Below are 20655 nucleotides of genomic sequence, written 5' to 3'. Positions count from 1 at the left end.
TAAAATATTTGGGTTTTAATCTGACCAGGAAAAATTTAGGGTCGGTCTTTCGTAGAGAGTATGGGAAGGTTAATAGTGTTAAGCAGAAGCAACAAACTTACATCCTTTAGTTCTAATTCACGGTTTTTCTTTACCCTATAGAGGCTAATGTATATTATTAATGTTGCTAGTAGTCTCACCCAATTTTGCATCTCTGTGTCTTCATCCAAGGAAAAGAAAACCACCTTAAGAACACACTTTGCTCTAAGAATATGAATAGCTGAAATTCTGAAAAATAAAAAGGGAACAAAGAGTTACAGAGAGTCACAGTAATCCTGAAAATTTTATACAGAGATGTATTTTCTTTTCTCACTTCTTTTCCTATTTACACTTAGCTAGTTTGCTTGTAGAAGCCTCTTGATATGCTCTGGTTGCCAGAAGACCAATGCTTGGAGAACACTGCGCAGCGGCTTGTTTTTGTTACTGTGCTATGTTGGCTTAGGATTTGGGCTGGTATTAAAAAAAAAACAAAACAAAAGTTAAATATTTGCTGATGTGTTTCCTGCCTCCCACTCACTGTGTTTCAGGAAATCTCCAGAAGAACTGGACATGGATAAAGTAACAGCAGCCATGGTACTCACCAGTTTATCCACCAGCCCTTTGGTCCGCAGCCCTCCTGTCCGACCCAATGGTAAGCTTTTGGAGCCAGGGGCTGTGGGAAGGGGTGTCAGGGCCCTTTACCAGGGGGATTGTTTCCAGGAGTTGTGGCCATGGTGGAGAACAAATGGTGAGTGGCTGTCTTCTGGTATGTTGGTGATCATACTGAGCTTTGCTCCAACCTAGTCAAAGTCTTTGGTGCAGCACTGGCAGAAATGAAAAGAAACATTTTCTTTAACTGTAGAGCAGCTCTAGTTTATTAAATGGGAGATGCCCAATCCGTAAATGGGATATGAGCACTTCAAAAAGTCTCCTGACCTCACTGAAACACTTAATTTTTCAAAGAGCTTTTTTCCATTTGCACATATACAATCTAGAATTGTAGAGTGGTTAGGATTGGGAAGGACCTCTGAGATCACCAAGTCCAACCATCAACCTGGCACTAGCACCATGTTCCCCTCTAAACCATGTCCTGAGTGCTGTATCCAGGAAACATGGTAGCAGTTGTTCTTGTCCTCCACTCCATGGAAATCAGATTTTACCTAAAGCCACAATAAGGCAAAGCACTTCCAGGTCACAGCCCTTGGCTGAGAGACCATGCAGTGCAATCTGTACAGCAAGAGGTCTGCTTCTGCTGATGTAGGATTAGACCTCCAATTCCTGTGCTGTTTGTAACTCTCTGATGGTCTTCCATCAAAACCATAATCCCTTTAAAGACTACTTCATTCATGGTATAGCAGAAGACACACACACAAAAAATACATATAAAAAGTTTCAGGTAATAAAGAGATTGGTAATGAAATACAGTTGATCCATGTGAGATTGACTCGAGCTACAGTAAATTCTTAAGAGTGTTTTATTTTAAGGAATAATTTAAACTAGGACACCCTTGTTAGGGTACTTCAGCATTGTTTGTATGACTCTGCCTTTTCTTACTCATGTGTAACTGCTAAAAAACACTAGATGCTTTCCTACTGTCAGTAATTTGAAGATTGAGGAATACTTGCTTTTCTTCATGGGAACAGGCATGATCCACTGAATGATGTTCTTAAAGGAATTCATAGGAAATGTCCAATCTTTATAAACATTTTTGAACAAATGCTGTGGGTTTTCCATTTATTTTCGGAAAATATAAGTTTTATCCATTTAGTTGGAATTCTGGCCATGAACACCCATGGCCCTTGTTAGTGTGCTTTCCAGTGTTGAAATCCAGAAGTGTTTATGGAATACCACTGCTCTGAGGAGTGCTGGGAAACCACAGGCGGTGACATCCCTGGTGACTGTCACGCCACGGGACAGGATGTTATCAGCCCCTGGGAAAGGCCAGCAGAAGGGTATAAGCACACCTGCTCTCCAGCTGCTCAGCTCACAGACAGCTGAAGATGGACCTGTGCTGATGTGCCAGGCAGGGATTTGGTGTGGCCAAGGCACACATATCCCCTGCTGCATTCCTGTCCTGGGGAGCTGCTCTGCTGTGGGTAAAGCAGTATCTGCCACCTTAGACAGTCTGAGCAGGTGACACCTTTCAGGAGCTGCAGTGTACATTAGCTGCAGCTGTTGATCAGAAAGATCTTCCTAACAAGCCCTTTTGAATTGCTAATAGGTAAATAGTGGCTGTTTAACTGCCTTTGATATTTCTTAGCATAGTCTGAGTGCTCTTGGATATTTCTTCATATTGCTTGTCTACTTGTTTCCCACAATCTGGGAAGACTAGCCTGAAAAAGTAATTCCTATGTTTTCCATAGTTGCAGATAAGATTTGAAGCTGGTTTTGGGCACCTTCTCCCTGAATAGCTTAGTTTTGCCTCAGTCAAGGCTTACTAAAGACTTAAATAGAAGTGTAAAGACGTGATAATTTAAAGCTTATTTGGTGTTGCAAGGCTAGGCTCTGATCCTAGTAATATAAGCAACAAATTTATTAGCGATTAGTTTTTTCTACATGCTTTTCCAGAAAAGGGCAGTTAAGTAGCAGTATAATTAAAGGAACATTTGTTAAAACAAATGGAATTTTGCCTAGAAGTAAAAAAAAACCATTAGCATTAATATTAAAGTCAGATCCATGTGGAATTCCTGGGGATGATCACCTGTGTAAACTGGATCAGTTTGGCCCTTGTTTGTCTGCAGCTGAATAATATTTGGTCTGGTTCTCTTTCACGCAACTCCAGCAGTGTGAAAAGAGCCCCAAAATAAGAGTAAGTTGCTTTTATTTATATATTAAACTTCTTTACATGGACAGATTTGTTAGTATGAATGAGAACCAGTGTTAGGCTTTTTCCTGTTGTCAACCTCATTCAGTCTTTTCCATGCTACTTGAAAAATGTTCTTGGTTTACATCTCTTTCTCAACAAGGTGAGGAGAAGCTGTAAACACTGAGAATAGAAAGCACCACCATAACTGTGTCAGAAAGTAGTAATTGAAAGAATGTTCCTTTGTTTTTCTGAAGACATGGAAATTTTAAGCTATGCTGAGGTCACAAGTTGATACCAGATGTATTTTTTGGCTTTGGCACAAGGCTGAAGTACCAGATACTTAAAAGAAACAAAACCCAGCTTCATTACAGTCACATGAAGGTTGTAATCATGAGACAAAACATGACATTTTCATATGTTAACTTAGGAGCTACCAGAAATGTGTATGTCCTTTTCCAAAGAGGAACTGGGAGGGCTGGAGAGAGAGGGTCAATTCCATTCATGCTGTGTAGCCCTGATCAGTAAATCAGTACTGCTGCCTACTCAAGGGGGCACTGCGTTCTGTTTTTTTGAGCAGCTGATGTTAATCAATAAGGATTTTGTCCCAAACGAACTGAATTAGGAGAAAAAACCCAAAAATTCATTGTTTTGGGGGTAAGCTTTTGATAGCTCACTTTCTTGCCAATACCATTAGTTAAATTTTTCTGTAAGAAATTGAGAAGGAACGAAGGAGTGACTTCTGCAGATCTTTTAAAGACAGGCACTGGCTTGAAAAGACTTGTCTCACATTTAAATATTGTTTCATGAACAGATAAGATGTTATTTGCTTGTCAGCTCCTAAGTCAGGTATTGCGCAATACTCAGGCACCTACAGCATCATTGGGAAAAGCTTCCAATGCCTGAGTTAAGGAGAAGCTGCACCTAAACCATCCCTGCACGTTTGCCCAAGCCCTGTGAGAACCTGAGGGTTCTGGCAGAGCCACCTGTGGCTGCACCCTGGATGTGCTGGGGCCATGCCTTCGCTGGGCTGATGACCTACATACTCCTCTGCTGCCAGAAGCCCTTTAGGGACTGGCAAAAGTGACATGCCGGCCTGAGGACCTCTGCATGTGAGGCATGGCTCAAGCTGTGCCTCAGACTGTACAGGCAGTGCTGTTACTCCCACCCATGGTGTTGCAGAGTGTAAGCTGTTGGTTCGAGTGTCTCCTCACCACGTAATGTCAGGGGAACTGCTGCACTGAGGAGGCAGTTCCTCCAGTGAGTAGGTGTGGAGGTGATCGAGTTTCTGTGTGTTCCACTTCTGAAACCAGATGCCTGTACACCTGTATATCCCAAGGGATACATGCCACCTCAGGCAGAGGTTCAGATTAGGCACAGGCATGTGTACTGAGAGATTATAAGAAGTGTAACTGTGGGGTTTTTTGGTGTTTTAGTACTGGGAAGATGATCATGTTTTTGTGGATCTGCTTAGTGTTCTGGGGCTCAGCATATATGTCCCCTTCCCAGGGGATCTCCTATTGGCCATACAGTGGCTTGGAGCTTGCTTTGGTGCTGCACCTTAGTCATGCGTTCCTGTTGAAAGTTGAGGATGTATTTAGAATCATAGAATAGTTTGGGTTTGCAGGGACCTTTAAAGGTCAATTTAAGTGTTTTCCTTAAATCATACATGCAATATCTGACTGTTTTTGCTGTTTATGCTCCAGAACAGGTTATCTTTTCAAATGCAACATTTCTTTTTAGAAAAATGCTTTGCTGCTTTTGCTTCTTTGTTTGTTTGTTTGAAATAAAATAAAAATCAAGTGTGGAATATGTAACTTATGTGCAGTGGGTTAGACATGGTTGTCCTCTCTACATCCAATGCTTTCATTTTCCTTTACTGAATGTACAGTTAATTACCAACATGGCATCTAAACCTTAGAAAAAAGAGCTCCTTAGCCCTATCGCAGTGATACTGTTGTAATAATGGCTGTTGTTGTTCTTGACAGAATCCCTGAATGGATCTTGGAAAGAAGGAGGATTTGTGCCTTCTAGTACCAGCAGCAGTGGATACTGGAGCTGGAATGCTCCCAGTGACCAGTCCAACCCATCCACCCCATCTCCACCTCTGTCAGCTGATAGCTTCAAAGCTTTTCGGACACCTTCCCAGCCAGATGATGGTATTGATGAAGGTGAAACAAGCAACCTTCTCTTTGATGAACCCATTCCTAGGAAGAGAAAGGTTAGCCTCATGTTAAATTCCATACCCATGGGCAGATAGGATGTTGGTAGGCTTACTTCATTGTGAGAAAGGAACAGGTCACCCAAAGAGCTCTGCTTCTGTATCCTTCCTTGGCATCCAGTTAACGTAGGGACTTCGCCTAGTCACTGTGTCTCATTCAACGTGGTCACCTCCTGCACACACATGCTGCCATCAGGACCACATATTTCCTGCCAGATGGTGAGGTGCTACAGAGCCTCCTGCTCAGAAAACCCTAGAGTGATTTCCAGAAGGTGCTGCCTCTGGCCATTCAAGGGATTTCTGTCTTAGTTTGACAAATTCTGTGTGCAGGATGCAACAGGCAGCCTTTACATGTCATCACAAAAACTGACTATGGCCTTAATACTCCTTGTTCCCTGAAAGTGCTGCTTGTCTGACAGCATGTCAGATACCTTAATACTGTGAAGCTTTCTCTGCACAAACATATGTAGTGAAAAAAGGAGAGAGCGAGCTCAAACCCCATGGCTTTTGATATAGTATTAGCATTATCCAAATTTATCCTCAGTTGAAGTGCCAAAGCAGGCTAAATAAAACATGACATTAAAAAAAAAGGTCCAGAACTAACCCCAAAAAAGCACCGTTGCTAGCCAGCAAGCTTCTCTGGAAGAAAAAGAAAACAAAGAGATGGCACTAGTCCAAGTTTCCTTCCCTCCCAACACAACAGGACAGATTTTACATAGCAAGATGTAAAAGGGCTTTTTGTAAGGAGAAAAAACAGAATTTATTCCCTTAGTGAATTTGTTTCTGGCTCAGTCTGAGACAGTTCATTACTTCATCACCAGCAGGAAGAAGTTTTAATGATTGTTTAAACCTGTTCAGATTTATCCTCTTGCTCCAGAAGCTGCTTATTTGCTGACCCATGTGGTTCCTCCCTTGTTGGTGGGAAAGGGGTGTAAAATGTTTGTGCATCTTGCTAAGAAGGAAAAAAGTATTTTGGAGGACACCATTATTAAAATAAATTAGAAGTTGGAGCTGAGCGTTACGCTAAACAGAGAAACAGTTTGGGGGCGTTTGGGGAGAGGAGGAGTAGGAGTGCAGAAGTGTCCTGCTTTTGCCTTTTGCTTCTCAGTTAACTTTCATCTTACTAGCACCACTCTTACTGCTCAGCTGTGATGAGACAGATGGGTTTGCAGCTGCCATCTTTATTGTTTTCTAAGTTGCTTTCAAATATTTCTATTTATGTACCCACCATAGGTCTATTACACTATCTGTTCTGTTTCACGGGGATTTTGCTTTGTATGGCAAATGTTTTATTTAGATAAACAGTAACATTCCATGCCAAACTTGGTTTTAAATTAACTTGCTTTCCTGCAGGTTTTTTTTTTCTTTATTCTGGCTCCAGCATGGTACTTGATCTGAGTACAAGTTAGCACTTTTAGAAGCTGAAACAAAAATGTTCAGGTTATTTCTTCTTCAGGGTTGCAAAAGTCAGAAGCAGTAAACCTGGAAATAGAGTGACTGGTAACCTTACTATTTGCTTAAAAGTTTCCTCTAAGGTAGTTATTCCTCACCAAACCATTTATGTTCCATTATTTTCTTAAATAAAACATTAAGCCTGGATAGGTAATTTTTGGAAAGGAAATGGAAGAAATGTAAGCATGTTCTTTATTTCTACTGAGTGAGCTTTCACTTGATTGTGTAAAAAGTGCATGGGTTTTTGCAAAGTCCTACCACTGACAATAAATCCAAAACCACAGTGTAGCTAGGAGACTGATTTACCATCAGACTGGGGATGGATGTTAAACCATTCTGTGTTCATATAGATACATAGGGTGTTCATGATGCCATATTGGAATTCCTAGGATGTCAGTTGTAAACATGGCCTCCATCTTGTTGCCATAGTTGGTGGTTGGTTGTGTGGTTTTGAGCTGATAATAGTATTTAGTATTATATTATGGAAGTAAGAAAAGTATCGATCAGAATTGCTAGATAGATTATATTTCATTTGAGAAAAGGAAAAGAGTTCTCTATCTATTTGACTGATAGTTGTATTATCTAATAAAAAAATAGATAGGCAATTTATGTGCAATTTATTCCAAAGTAATTTTTCATACAAACAGTATGATCAGGTACCTCAAATCTCAAAGCCCTAAGCATTCATGCTTTAAAACAGGAGATGTTAGACTGCAGGGTAACTATGCGAACATGCTACTACAGTCAACTTGTATCTTAAAAAGCCCATCAGCTGAGATTTTTTTAAAAGTTATATTCTAATCATCATCTTCCAAACACATACTGAAACCATCTTCTGGCATGCAGTTCCAAAGGGTCCACATTGAAGAAAGCACCAAGAAGCTTTTGTTCAAGGCACAATGAAATGTACTGAACCCTTGGGATGTGCTTGTTCCTCCTCTTTCTTTTTTCAATTGACTTTTATATGAATATATTAATTTAATCTTATATGTAACTAAAATTATAGAATAATAATACAGTATTTTGATGCTCTTCCTTGTGTTAATAATGTGTTCTGTAATAATAGAGAAAATTCTTTTTGAGATGTACAAGCTATTTAGAATTCTTTTTTTATTTAAACTGTACAAAAGTAGTTTCATTTTGGGGTAAAATTAGCTTTTACATATCTCTAGAGTTTGTAACATCTGTGTTGTTCTAAGGCTACTTTTCTCCAGAGTCTTCAAAATGTTGAAGATTGGCCTAGTTATAGCCTTGTTGGTTGTGCTCTAAATCAATGATAACTCAGTGGGGATCAATGAAGTTATATTAAAGAATATAAAAAGAATACTTAAATGAGATTATACCTGTTTTGTTGGGGTTTTTTTTTATATTGAACACAGACCGATAGCTTCTCATTCTCTTGTCTGAGTAAAGTCTACAGCAGCTTCTGAGTGAAACAAAAGCAGATTGTGCCAGCTCATGGTGAATATTGTCATAACAGAAGCTATGTTTTTCTGGCACAACATTTTTTGTGCTGCAAATATCGTGAGCAGAAACATTCATAAGAGCTTGCTTTGCAAAGACCTTAATTTAAGAAGGTACCTTGGATTAAGTGAGAAGTCTCATTAGGGTTTTTTTGAAAAGTGTAGGAAGTTTTTATATCATCTATTTCCCTTTGTGGAGGAACTGAAACTTAAAAATGGAAAAGTATTGCCAATGAACAGAGAGAGGTAAAGTTTTGTCACAAGCTGCTCCTGCAACTTTTCACTGTGATTCTCTTGATTTCAGTAGCGTGACACACTTAACAAGAGACTATTAGACAGTTACAGATTTGGAGTCAAAGGCTCTGAAGCTTCACAGTGTTTTGTAACTGTTTATCTGTTTTGGGTAGTTTGAGGTTTTTTCTACCTTCATAGAATTACAGAGTCACAGAAACATTGAAGTTGGAAAAGACCTGTAAGAGTCCACCCCTCAACCCAGCACTGCCAAGTCCAGCACTAAACCATGTCCCAAGCAACACATCTACATGTCTTTTAAATAACCTCCAGGATTGGTGACACAGCCATTTCCCTGGGCAACCTGTTCCTATGCTTGACAACCCTTTCAGGGAAGAAATTTTTCCCAATGTGCATACAACTTGCTTACAACTAATGTTGCTTTACGCATAATTTTCAGAACTCCATGAAGGTGATGTTCAAATGCCTGTGGAAGAACTGTGGGAAGGTACTGAGCACAGCTGCAGGGATTCAGAAACACATACGGACCATTCACCTTGGGTAAGAGGGAAGTCTGTTTGGAAGTCTAAAGGACTTGGTATAGAAGAGGAGCAATTGCCCTTGGCTGGAGAGATGAGCTGGATTGTCCTTGGCTTCTCTGTCTCATATCCCTAGGTTTCTGAGGAAATTGCGGAATAGTGTGACCAGGTGAATGAGCACTTATTCCAAAAGCGAGGCGCTTTCCTGAAATTGTGTCAACTTTGTTAGAAGGCCAAATACAGCTCGAGGTCACACTGCACTTCCCTGTCAGCTGCACAGCTCAGTGCCATTACATCATATGTGCTGTCTGCACATCACATCTGGGATGGCACTCTGTGGTAGACAGGTTCAGGGTCTTGCATGAATACTTTTCAACTTCGTTTCACATCAGGTCAGGTGCTTGTGCCAGTTCTGAGTTGAACTAATGCCAAAAAAAAAAGCCAAAAGACCCACCAAAACCACAAACCATGAAAGAAACCTTAAAAAAAAGGAAACTGAGCTGCATGTTGTCAGGGGTTGACCCCAGTCGGCAGCTAAGGTACCACAAAGCTGCTCACTCACTATCCCCTTTCTTCCCTGGGAGGGGAGAAGAATCAAAGGAATAAAGAGTAAACCTCATGGGTTGGGACAAGAACAGTTTAATGGCTTAAACAGAATAAAACTAATAACACTAATGATAATAATAACAGTAATACTAATGACTCTAAGACTTGTAATGAAAGGGGAGAGAGAGACTGAAGAGATAATAAAATAAAATAAAACTGAAGAGAAACAAGTGATGTATGTTAGAGTTTCTCACCACCTGCTGACCAAAGCCCAGCCTGTCCCCAAGTAGTGATCAGCACCTCCCAGCTAACTCCCTCCAGTGCATTTACTGAACATGACTTTCTATGGTATGGAATATCCCTTTGTTCTGGCCATGCTCCCTCCCAGCTACTTGTGCCTCTGCTCACTGGCAGAGCATGGGAAGCTGAAAAGTTCTTGATCTAGAGTTAGCAGTGCTCAGCATCAGCTAAACCATCAGTGTGTTACCAACACTCTTTTCATCCTAAGTCCAAAAGACATATCTCTGTGTTAGCTACTTGGAAGAAAATTAACTCCAGCCCAGATGAAACCAGGACACATAGGTATGTTACTTGGACTAGAAGCAAAAGCAAATGAACCTTTTAGGACACAAGTTTGTTTCAGAGCTCTAGTTTGCAGCTGAACTCTCCTGTGCAGTTCACTGAGGGATGTACCTGTCTCGTATGTAATTACAGTGGGGACTCACAGTCTTCACCTGCTAGGCGAAAATACATCTCTGTTGTGTAGGTCTGTGTTACCCACGGCTTAAAAATTAAAGCCACCATAAGAAAGATCTGGAGCTCAGGATGATCTTGAAAAGGTCATAGCAATTACTGTTGGGCTTAAAAGTAAGGCTGTGGGAAACAGAGAAAATCTCTCTCAAAATACAGTTAGGAATGTTGCTTTGTGCTTTATACTGTGGGGACATCCTCTGTGGTGTGGGAGAGGGAGAAATAAATAGCAAAACCTTTCTGGAATTTGCTGGAGTTAGCAACTTTGTTGGAGAGTGTAGTTTTTGGTGAGTGAATGGCTGCATTTTGATGGATGGTACTTCTGGTAGAGCCCTTCAAACCTGCTGGACCTATGTTTTCTCAGTAAGTTTGGGTTTGGACTTGAAGATAACGCGTAGTCAGCTGGGAACTACTGCTTTGACTGGGCTGCTTCGCTGTTAGCACTTGGGCTCAAATGCACATCAGATGAAACTTTAAGGCAATTAAACCTTCTACATGCCCTCCTTCAAAAAGTCTGCTTCTGGAGAGCAGGACCAGAAAGTCCTGGCAGTGGCAAGCCAGCCCGTATGACTCCTTTCTCTGTGTCTGAGTGAGTTGCATGGTGAGACTGTTTTCTAGCAAATTCTTCCATTATGCTACAGAAAATTACGGTGAATAGCAGCCATAGTTATATTTGGTATAATTAAGTAACTTCCGATAAGATTGCATATTGTTTTCTGTAACATGAGCGAAGTGTATCTTGCCTGTGTCTATTAGCTTTGCTGTGACTTTTGAAGACAGAGTGCGTTGAGATTCTTGTTAACTTTACAGCAGTTACACATGAGAAGCTGACACTTGACCTGAAGGAGTTAAACATCTACTCCAAGGTCAAAGAATTAGTCAAGAATGACACAGAGAGGAAAAAAAAGTAATTCCTACTTCTTTTCCCTTCAGACTAGATGATTTTCCTCTCCCCCTTCCCTGCAGCCAGAATGCAGATAAAGTAGGAAGGGTTGAAACTGCAAATTGATAATATTAATATATTTGCTTGTGCATCTAGAACATAAAATTCACCCTGTGGTTCTTGCTTTCATTTAATCAATTCTTACTTCTGTGTCTCGATACAGACGTGTAGGAGAGTCTGACTACAGTGATGGAGAGGAGGATTTTTACTATACAGAAATCAGGCTCAACACGGACTCAGTAGCTGATGGCTTAAACAGTCTTTCCCCAGTCTCTCCATCTTTAGCATCTCCTCCTTCCTTTCCCACCCAAGACACAATCCGTCCTGAAACTTCCTGTGCCAAAACCGAGACTAAATTGATGACACCTCTGAGCCGCTCAGCTCCTACCAACCTCTACCTCGTACACACGGACCATGCTTACCAGGTAACACCAGTGGGATGAGCTCCAGTGATTACACTAATGCTGCTGTTGTGTAATGAAATGTCACATCACAATGTTTGGGTTTTAATGGGCTGAAAGGTTTTCAGGGCAGTCAAAGGCATTTTTTTTATTTAAATTGAGATGTACTCTTCTGAGCTCATTGTTTGTTTGTTTATGTGCCCACCACAGCCGGTGGATTTTGGGGTGCTCTTTATGCAGGCACACAATAGGTGCATGCTTCAGGTTGAGAAGAGTTGATCTGTGTATCCCACTGCCTACATCAATTGTCACTGACCATAAGGAGAACCCAAGGTGACATGCTCAGATGGGGTCTCCTGCATTGTAAAAATTCCCATCCCGTCAGCCGAATCCCTTCCAGAGTCTTCATTTCAGCTCTGCTTTTATTGAACAAGTACAAGCTCTGCTTGAACTGTAAACAAGTACCCAAAGGATGCCAGGAACAATTCATTTCCTCTTTTTGTACAGTGTGAGCTGTCAATTTGCAGATGTGAAGTAGAACAGGAAGAATGAAAAAGCAATTACGGTATCTTCCTATTTTTGGAGGTAATTCTTTTCAAATGGCAAAAACTGCTGTCCGAAAACGTTCCAGCTAAGTTTCAACAGAAGGCATTAATTACAAAACTGCACTAAAACTTGACATGTTTTGGTCTGGATACTGCAAGAGAAAAGAGGATAGAGGCTTTGAAGTAGTGTGGTCCATGACCTGCATATGCACTGGAGAACTGAACTCTGTTAAATTTATCAGATGCAATAACTATCATATATAGCATTGTGCAGATATAACTTCTGTGGTTTGTTTGGAGCACACCTACTAAAAGGCCAGAGGGGACTATAGAGAATTCACAGGCTTATTTTAGACTTTTGTGCATGTTGAAAAGCTTGGGTGGAAGCTTGATATCGCAGGTGGAAGCTGTATCAGGTAGCATGCCAACTTGGGGACTGATGAAGCCAGCTAGTAGAAAGACTTGCTTCTCAGTGTAGCTTAAGCCCTGCCTCAGAGAGTGAGGCAACAAGTCTGCTGAGAAGTTCTGCTTCATTTGGGATTTGCAGTCCTGACAGTCTGCCCTGCTGTTTGGAGACCCCGTCAACCCTTTTTTACAAGGACCCTCTGAGTAAAGCACTTGCCTAAGGAAATCCTAATTCAAGTGTTCAAGGCCCTTGAATTGGATTTAAATTGATGTATTCCATGACGCAAGACTACAAGTGCCTGGGCCCTGTCAGCTTTTCAGGTTGCTCTGGTTTCAATGCTTAATTTCATCAGTGAGGAGTGACACAGTCCACACTGTTCACAGCTTGCTAATTGGAAGCAGGAGGCAGGGTCCCTGCTCAAGCATTCAGGCTGTCCTGGCAAAGGAAGCAGATTCTGTAGAGAAGGTCAGTGGCATCTTCTGCCAGGATCTCTCCAGCCGTGCAAGAAGAGTCAGGAGGCAGGGTGGAGGTTCAGATCTCACCAGCCAGAGGAGAAAGTGGAGATTACTTCGTTGGGAGCAGCTCAAGGAACTTGGATAAGGTTCCTGTTAAAAAAAAAGAGGGGGAAAAAAAATACGGAGCCCGAAGCTTGGTCACAAGAATCCTAAAGAGATCTGTTAATTGCCATTTCCTGTATGACTGGAAAATGCCAAATAGACTACTTGTAAAAAGGTATGAGGAAAGTGAGATAAGTGCTGATGCTCCTCCCTGACCCAGTCCTATGGGTGAGGAAAGATTTAGAAGAATAATTGAAGAAATTCTGGAAAGTACAGCAGTTGAGGTGAACTGCAGTGGGAGAGCCCCAGAGAAAGATGATGCTAGAACAGCCTGGGAAGCAAAGAACAAGTCCGTCTGGATTCAAGGAGAGCATTTGATCTTAAAACGTATAGGCAGTATTTGTTAAGCTAGAGGTTAAATTTAGTGTAAGAGAAGGAGCTGGAAAGTCATGGAGAACAGCAGTGAGTTGTTTTGAAAGGGCTTTTGAATATCATTAATGGAGTTAAATGAAAAGCTGTTCCTGACCCCGATCTCATTTTCATTAAATCATTTCAGTAATACACAAATACTATAATAAACTTCACTGATAACAAACTTGGGAGACATCAGCAGTAAAGGAATTATATATCAGGCTTACGTGACTGGGTGATCTTAAGAATAATAGGTTTTGGATGCAGTTTAATGTCAGAACATGCAAAGTCCTGCATCTGAGGAACTAATGAGATTTTTCTGCTATAAACTAGGGTAGCTAGAAAATTATGTGAGAAGGAAACTTGTGTTCATTAATCAAGCACAGAATGACCACAAGCCAACAACAATAGAGCTGTGAAGGGCGAAAAAAAAGTAGTTATCAGTCCTCTTGGGTAAGAAATATCTAGGAGAGACAGGGGTTTTAATGCCATTATACAAGACCCCCCACATGACTTCATCTGAAATCCTGGGTAGAGTTCTGGTCAGCCAAATTCGATGTGATGGGCTCCAGCCACAAAAAGTAGAAATAACGTCATCAGTGTAAGAAAGAGAGCAGGGAGAACATAGGTGGCCCCTCCAGCCCTGGGACTGATACCTCAGGCAAAGCAAGGGATGAGGAGAGGATGGAATTGCTGCCTGGGAAGAAAGTGAGAGGACAAGCATGAGAGGGGAAGAGGATGAGCACAGGCTATTTCAGATATAAGGGTAATGTTGGCACAAATAAATAAGTAAATACAAATTATTCTTTAATATATTTTGATTGGCAATTAGATGGAAGTCTCTAAGCAAATGGAGGTTGGGGTATAGAAGTTCTTCAGTTGGTTGTAACGTTATGATTGTTTATCTTATGGAAGAGATTGACTAAAATGTTAGCCTGAAAAAGCTGACTGTGCTTGATGAGCAAAGGTGCACATCTGGGAAACAAGTGAACAAGGTGGTTGACTATCTAAGTCTGATCATGTCTGAAGTAGGCACTGAGAAAAAGGAATTGAGCACTATGGTATTTTAAGTGACTGCAAATTGCATCGGTTTTAAACTTACAAAACTGTTGCCTGTACCTGTTAAATTTAACTACATAGGAACTACAGGTGGGCTCTTTCAGGAAGTAAGATTTCCCTTCCAGGTCTTACCTTATTTAAATATTGAGGAAGTTGCTGTGCTGACCCTGGGTTTGAGCTGCCATCCATGTGGGATGCTGAGCAGAGGCAGGGCTGCCTCACTGCTCATCCAGCTCTCTCCAGTTCTTTCTGTCTGGAGTGCTGTCTGTGGTCATTCACTCCTTCCCATTTGAACAGGCTTGTGATGAAGAACTACTGGTACCATCTGAAGTTGCCAGATTGTTCTTGATGCCTTTCAGAGAGGTTTTTATATTTTATGTAGCTCAGTGGATGTTTGCTCTGCATGTCTGTGTGGATTCTCTTGGAGCTGTCAGCAGCTTGGCAGCCCACAGAGCATCACTGCCATACACAGAGGCATCTGGTGGTCTCGCCTTCCTTTTCCTGGAAAGGCTCTAGGGGATTGCTTCAGCCCTTGTTTACATGGAAGATTATCTTTAATGGGGACTATCAGGTTGTAGTTTGTCATCACTCCTCTCTGCCTGGTGGCTCAAGGAAGCACTCTTTTCCTGAAGCAGTGAGACAATTTCAGCAGCCCCAAACACAAACACCGCTTAAGTGAGAGTATTGTGTTATTGTCACATACAGTCAACTGAAAGGCGGAAGTGAAAACTCATTTTAGCAAATTCTCTGTAAGTTTAAACCAAGGAGGGTTTTTTTGTGGTGACAGCTTGAAATTCAAGGGTTAAAGTGAGCCTTTGTTCATGGTGGCTGCTCACGCTCCTGCTAGGCAGGGTAGCTGCACAACTGAATTCTGAATGATTCTGAAAATTAAATCGGATTCAAAAAGAGGGAGAGAAGAATTCGTGGAAACTCATAACACAGTGAGAAAACTACAGGAAAGGCACAAGATGAAAGGTGCTCAACAGTCTAAGCTTAGGTTATCGCATTTGCGCCCCAGGGCAGCACTGAGTATAACAGCTGGGATGGGAAGAACATAGGATTCCAAGGAGCCCAGGAGTCCTTCAAATACTTGCTTTAGTTTAGTATTTCAAGAACTGTTTTTTGAATCCAAAGGATTCAAATGGCCAACCCTTGCTGTTGATTGCTTCCATCCAAGAAGCCTTGCTATCCACACTAAAATTGTGTAAAACAGCTGCCTTGAGTTTAAGCATGGCCTTGTTTATCACTGTGGAACAGGTGGTCATCTGTGAAGTAGTTTTTGCTTCTTGATGGCATTATCTTAAAAGCTATTTGTATGTGATGTTTGATTTTGTCTGTTTTTTTGACAGCTCTCCCTCTTAAGGAATTATCTATGGATTCTTTTGAGAGCAATCATCTTTCTCTAAACAAGGTTTAGGAACAGTGGTATATATGTAACTCTGTCCCTTCCTTCCTAAGCTTATCCATGATTATCCCTCTCACAAGGGTAAAATGCTTTTCACCATGGAGTTTTTTTATACCTTGGAAAATCTCTCACAGATTTACCATTTCAAGGAATGAAAGATCCTTTGAAATGCTTTGGAAGAGGAATGGTTCTTCTTGCTGGAGTAATACTTTCTTTTCACACAGGCCACTCCTCCGGTGAACATTCCAGGGTCAGCAAAATTCACTCCCAATGGCAGTAGCTTTAGCATCTCCTGGCAGTCGCCTCCAGTTACCTTCACCGGCATTCCAGTAAGTGCACATCAAAAAAGGAAAGAAGAGGAGAAAAAAGGTTTTTTAGATCATCTTACTTTGTTTCACAGTGTGTAATTTTAGAAGTAAATGTTACATAACAAATACCAAAAAGAAATAAATTAAACATGTGCCTCAGTTTGCCAGCATGGCTGTTTTTAACACCTTTGTTACTCTCTTCATCAGTACAGTTAGGTTACTTTTGCATCGGTGTCTACAAGCAGACAATTGAATCTATAATATATATTTTTTAAACTATATGATTACAAAAGAACATTCTGGTGGGTGCAGAGCCTGGCACTATGTGCTTCTTTTTATTATTTCTTAAAAAACTAGATGGAAAATCAGCCTGGTAATGGTTATGCTAACAGGCCAGTTGGATTCAGGCAGTGGGGCTGTTACCTGAATGAACTCTGAAGAGTTCATAAGATGCATTCAAAGTCCTATTTTAGAAGGCTACAAGTATGTAGCCACTACTGATAGCAGAAAAATGTTGTTTTATACAGAAAATATGTTCAGTAGCTATTGCATTTTGTTATTAATACTATTGCAGTTTGACAGCTTTTTAATGAGGATGTATTATATGGAAATTCAACACTGACACTTTCTTCAGAAAAGCTGGTGTACAAGGCGTAGTTCTGTGAACAGGACTGCAGAAACGTGATGTTTGCTTAAACAGAATCGCTGTGGTTCTAAACGTACCACAGTGTGGGCGTGTGTACTGCGGGGGGAGTGAAAAACCTTTATGACGAGTTGCAAGGGATTCAGCTTGTTGTGTCTGGTGTGAGGACTGCTGAAAATAAATGTAAATCACTGTTTACAAGTAGTGGAAAATCTCTATGATGAACATAAATAAATATTAATGTAAAGTATCCTCATTTTATTGGAAAGCACTGTTTTCATGCTAAATTGATATTCTCTAATCATAAACCTTCTTGATATCATAATATCTCATTTAATATTGCACTTTATGATTTATGAATTTTGAAAGTGTGTTATATAAGGCACATTGCTCATCCAAAAAACCGTATAGCTTTTTTTCTCCTGACTGTGAATATTAAACAAGGTGATAAGAGATACTATTTCCCTCCCTTCTTTTCACCAAATGAATCTCCAAAGCTTCTTACTGTCAACCTTTGGCAAATATTGGAGATTTTCTGCAGAGGCTGTGGCATCCTGCAGAGCTGATAAAAATGAAAGTGGCTGAATCAATTACACTGCACTCTGCCAATGAATATTTATTAAATTCCATCAAGGAACAACTAACAGTGAAAGACATCATGCTGGCAGCAATTTCAACGAGAGTACCTTGAACAGAGTGTGCTATCCGCAAAGTTCCCTGAGAATTTGATTTCCCAACAATGGGGTTGATACGGAGTAATTATGAAACTGGCTCCTTTTGTGGAGTAGCAGAAACTGGTGCCAGGAGTGTTGGGAATCTAAAAATGCAATTAGTCATATTGTAAATCAGACACTTAAGAGGACAGGATTAGACAAGTATGCGTCGAGTTTACTTGTTCAGGCAACAATGCTGATCTGTGGCTGTAGAGTGGAGTTCTCAATAGAATTTAAGAAATGCCAAATCACTTTCTGAGAATCCTATGGAGATGGCAATGATTTAAGTACAATTTGAAAGTAATCTCAATACAAAAACCTGGGGAAGCAGTGATGCAGAATTACAAGCTGCTCAGGGAATCATGTGAACTGCCATTATAGCTCTAACAACATTTATAAGGCTGTTTAACCAAGAAAAAAATAATAAGAAAAATATCTTCCAGGTTTGCACACTTTGACTTCTGTGTCATCAGCGTGATCATTTATGAATTACAAAGGCTTGCCTGCAGTGAAAAATTACGTTCAGTGAGGTTGCAAATGCAAATTTATGTTGAATACCTGTATATTAAATTAAAGTTTTATTTCTGTTTCGAAGTAAATTAGATACTGCTTTACCAAAATGGGAGTGTGGCAATTCCCACCCTTACACTGAGTGTAGGTACTTCATCTAAATTCAGACTTTCTCCTTCCCTGATGGGGTTTATTTAAGCCCAGACTATGTGACAGAGCCAGCATAACATAAAACTCATGCAGTTGTGACATATGCGGTCCCTGAGATGAGACGCAAGTCTGTAGCACTCAAGGGAACTCCAGAGAGTAAGTCCAAACCATTACTTTCTGACTTTTAATATTTATTTTACTTACTAATATTTATGCAAGCCATTTTCTAAAACAGCTTTGGAATGTTTTTCTGGCCTGGACAAACCACTGAGCAGGAAAAGATTACATATAGATCTGAAAAAGTGCATAGGTCTACACATTTTTTCATGTTACTAGTGGTGTTGGAATGGGGCTGTTGAATCCTGGAGTTGAACAGGATTCTTTCTAGACCTGAGTCTCCTGAACAGGATTCTGGTTTTGAACAGGATTCTTTCTAGACCTGAGTAGTTAAGACCATGGAGAAACAAAATTTCAAAATAGTCTCCTTTTGCATTTATTTTTTGACACATACTGTAGTGTTTCCTTCTTTCATTCTTGTGGACACTGAATTTTAGTGACACTGAGCACTTCCTGCTTTCTGTCCTGGGAACTGGGGTGTTCAAACACCATGAATTGCATTAAGTCCTTGTTTTTGGAAAGTTTTTAGCAGAGCAGCACCGAAAGGCCATTGTGAATATGGGTGTGCTTATCAGCAAGTAACCGAGCACCTCAAAACAAGCCATACATACTGCTGGATCAGTTTGGCTCAGTATGTGGCTGCTCTAGGCTCAGGAGTATTCACAACATCTAAATATAGCCATTTATTTGAAAGTATTGCAGTCATAAGGGAGAAGAAGTGGCCAAGGTCACTCGTTTGTTCAATCTGGAGAAGAGGAGACTGAGGGGAGACCTCATTGCAGTCTGCAACTTCCTTGTGAGAGGAAGTGGAAGGGCAGGCACTGAACTCTTTGTGGTGACCAGTGACAGGACCTGAAGTAATGGCCTGAAGTTGTGTCAGGGAAGGTTTAGTTTGGGTATTAGAAAAAGGTTGTTCCCCCAGAGGGTGTTTGGGCACTGGAACAGGCTCCTGAGGGAAGTGGTCACAGCACCAAATCTGACAGAGTTCAAGAAGTGTTTGGACAATGTTCTCAGGCATGTGGTATTAACTCTTGGGGATGGTCTGTGCAGGGCCAGGAGTTGGACTTGTTGATCCTTGTGAGTCCCTTCCAACTCAGGTTATTCTGTGGTTCTGTAATTAGGGGAACCTCCAAAGCCCTTTGTGTTCTGAATCATGCATAGGTTAGATTCCAAGGCAGATGGGAAATACAGTTTTTCATACCATTTTTCTAAGATAACTTTGCAGGTGAAAGGTTGAGTGTTGGAACAGTTATGAGCCATTGTGAGGTGTTCTCTGCATGAAGCAGAAAGGACAGGCTGATGTTTGTTCTACCAATTGAGACTGAGCTAGGAGAATAAATCGGCCACAGCCTAGGGATGCATGAGGAGAGTGAGTTAAGTGATGCAAATGGGATGAGCCATTGTGAACTCCGTATGTCTTGGCAGTGGAGGACTTACAATGACCATGTACTTCCACTTTTATGTAATGTAGGGTAAAAGTCTTCCTCAATGTCAGTGTGATCTCCACTGTGTGATACTGACTTTTCATCTGCCTGCTCATAAGACCCAAAAAAGTTGAACAGGCAAGATCTTTGATAATCTGATGTTTACAGATCACAAATCTTCTCTGTAGCCACAGTTTCCCCCCCAGGAGTTGTAACTGGAAACTCCAGGTCCTTGCTTCAAACAAACAGTGTCATTTTACTCTGCATTAGACAGCACTTCAGACAAGAAAAGCCTCCAAGGGCAAGGACTGCCTTCTCAGGGCTTGCTCTTAATCTGCTCTTAGTGTTCCCTACAGAGAACAGCTGACTGGTATTGTTTAGGCCTGCTGCAAAGCTTATCAAAATACACTAAAGCTCATCTTCAGTGCTGTTTTGCTGCCTTGGTGTGCCAGTCCATGGAACCATTGTGCAGAGACCCTCCCAGGAGAATGCGAGGGAGGAGTCCACACACTGCAATTACTGCTCCAGCCTGATCTCTGTTCGGAAGGAAGCAGAGTAATTGCTTATAACATAGTAGGTCATGTAAGTTCTCTTCTGTTTAATGACAACCAGCTACTATGTTGGGTGTCAGTTACTAGTAGTAGACACATAATAATTTCTGTTATAAAGTGTTTCTGAACCCTAGCACAATGACTGGAGATATCTGGTTACTGGTAATGACTGGAAAACTGCACAGTGTCTGGTAAATGCCAAATACTACAAAAGGGCTATTGCTTTGCATTTTATCTTAAGTGTTTCAATCATTCTTAGGTAAAACAAGGAAAGTGGTTGATAAAAATTTGGAAAAAAAAGTAGCAGAGAACAAGCTGCCCTCAGTATTCTGGAAGGATAGAACAAAAGGAGCTAGTGTGGTCTCTGGATGTACAAAACATGGTAAGCTGGCAGAGAAAGAGGAAATTGCTTTCAGGTTTTGCAGGTATAATTTCATATATCAGTAATGGTCTAAGTTTGTTCAGAGTGTGAGCCACGTATGCAGTTAA

General features: G+C 40.9%; 1 protein-coding gene across 4 annotated transcripts in view; it reads left to right on the top strand.

The window, feature by feature from the left end:
• Nucleotides 1–569: 569 nt before the first annotated feature.
• ZNF704 (zinc finger protein 704) overlaps nucleotides 570–20655 on the top strand; it is a 39408-nt gene continuing 19322 nt past the window's right edge. For all 4 annotated transcript variants that reach the window (XR_001864036.1, XR_001864034.1, XR_001864035.1 and 1 more), the window contains exons 1-5: nucleotides 570–670; nucleotides 4810–5042; nucleotides 8649–8749; nucleotides 11130–11391; nucleotides 15975–16079. Coding sequence is in view for 1 of the 4 variants with exons in the window: in XM_008638453.2 (XP_008636675.2) it covers nucleotides 589–670; nucleotides 4810–5042; nucleotides 8649–8749; nucleotides 11130–11391; nucleotides 15975–16079 (783 nt within the window). In the remaining 3 variants the exon portion in view is untranslated. The remainder of the gene's footprint in view (nucleotides 671–4809; nucleotides 5043–8648; nucleotides 8750–11129; nucleotides 11392–15974; nucleotides 16080–20655) is intronic.

This window comes from Corvus brachyrhynchos, unplaced genomic scaffold, assembly GCF_000691975.1.
Source record: "Corvus brachyrhynchos isolate BGI_N302 unplaced genomic scaffold, ASM69197v1 scaffold227, whole genome shotgun sequence".
In the NCBI taxonomy this organism is placed as follows: Eukaryota; Metazoa; Chordata; class Aves; order Passeriformes; family Corvidae; genus Corvus; species Corvus brachyrhynchos.
The sequence above is the reverse complement of the archived record's forward strand: the minus strand, read 5'-3'. Positions and strand labels throughout refer to the sequence as shown.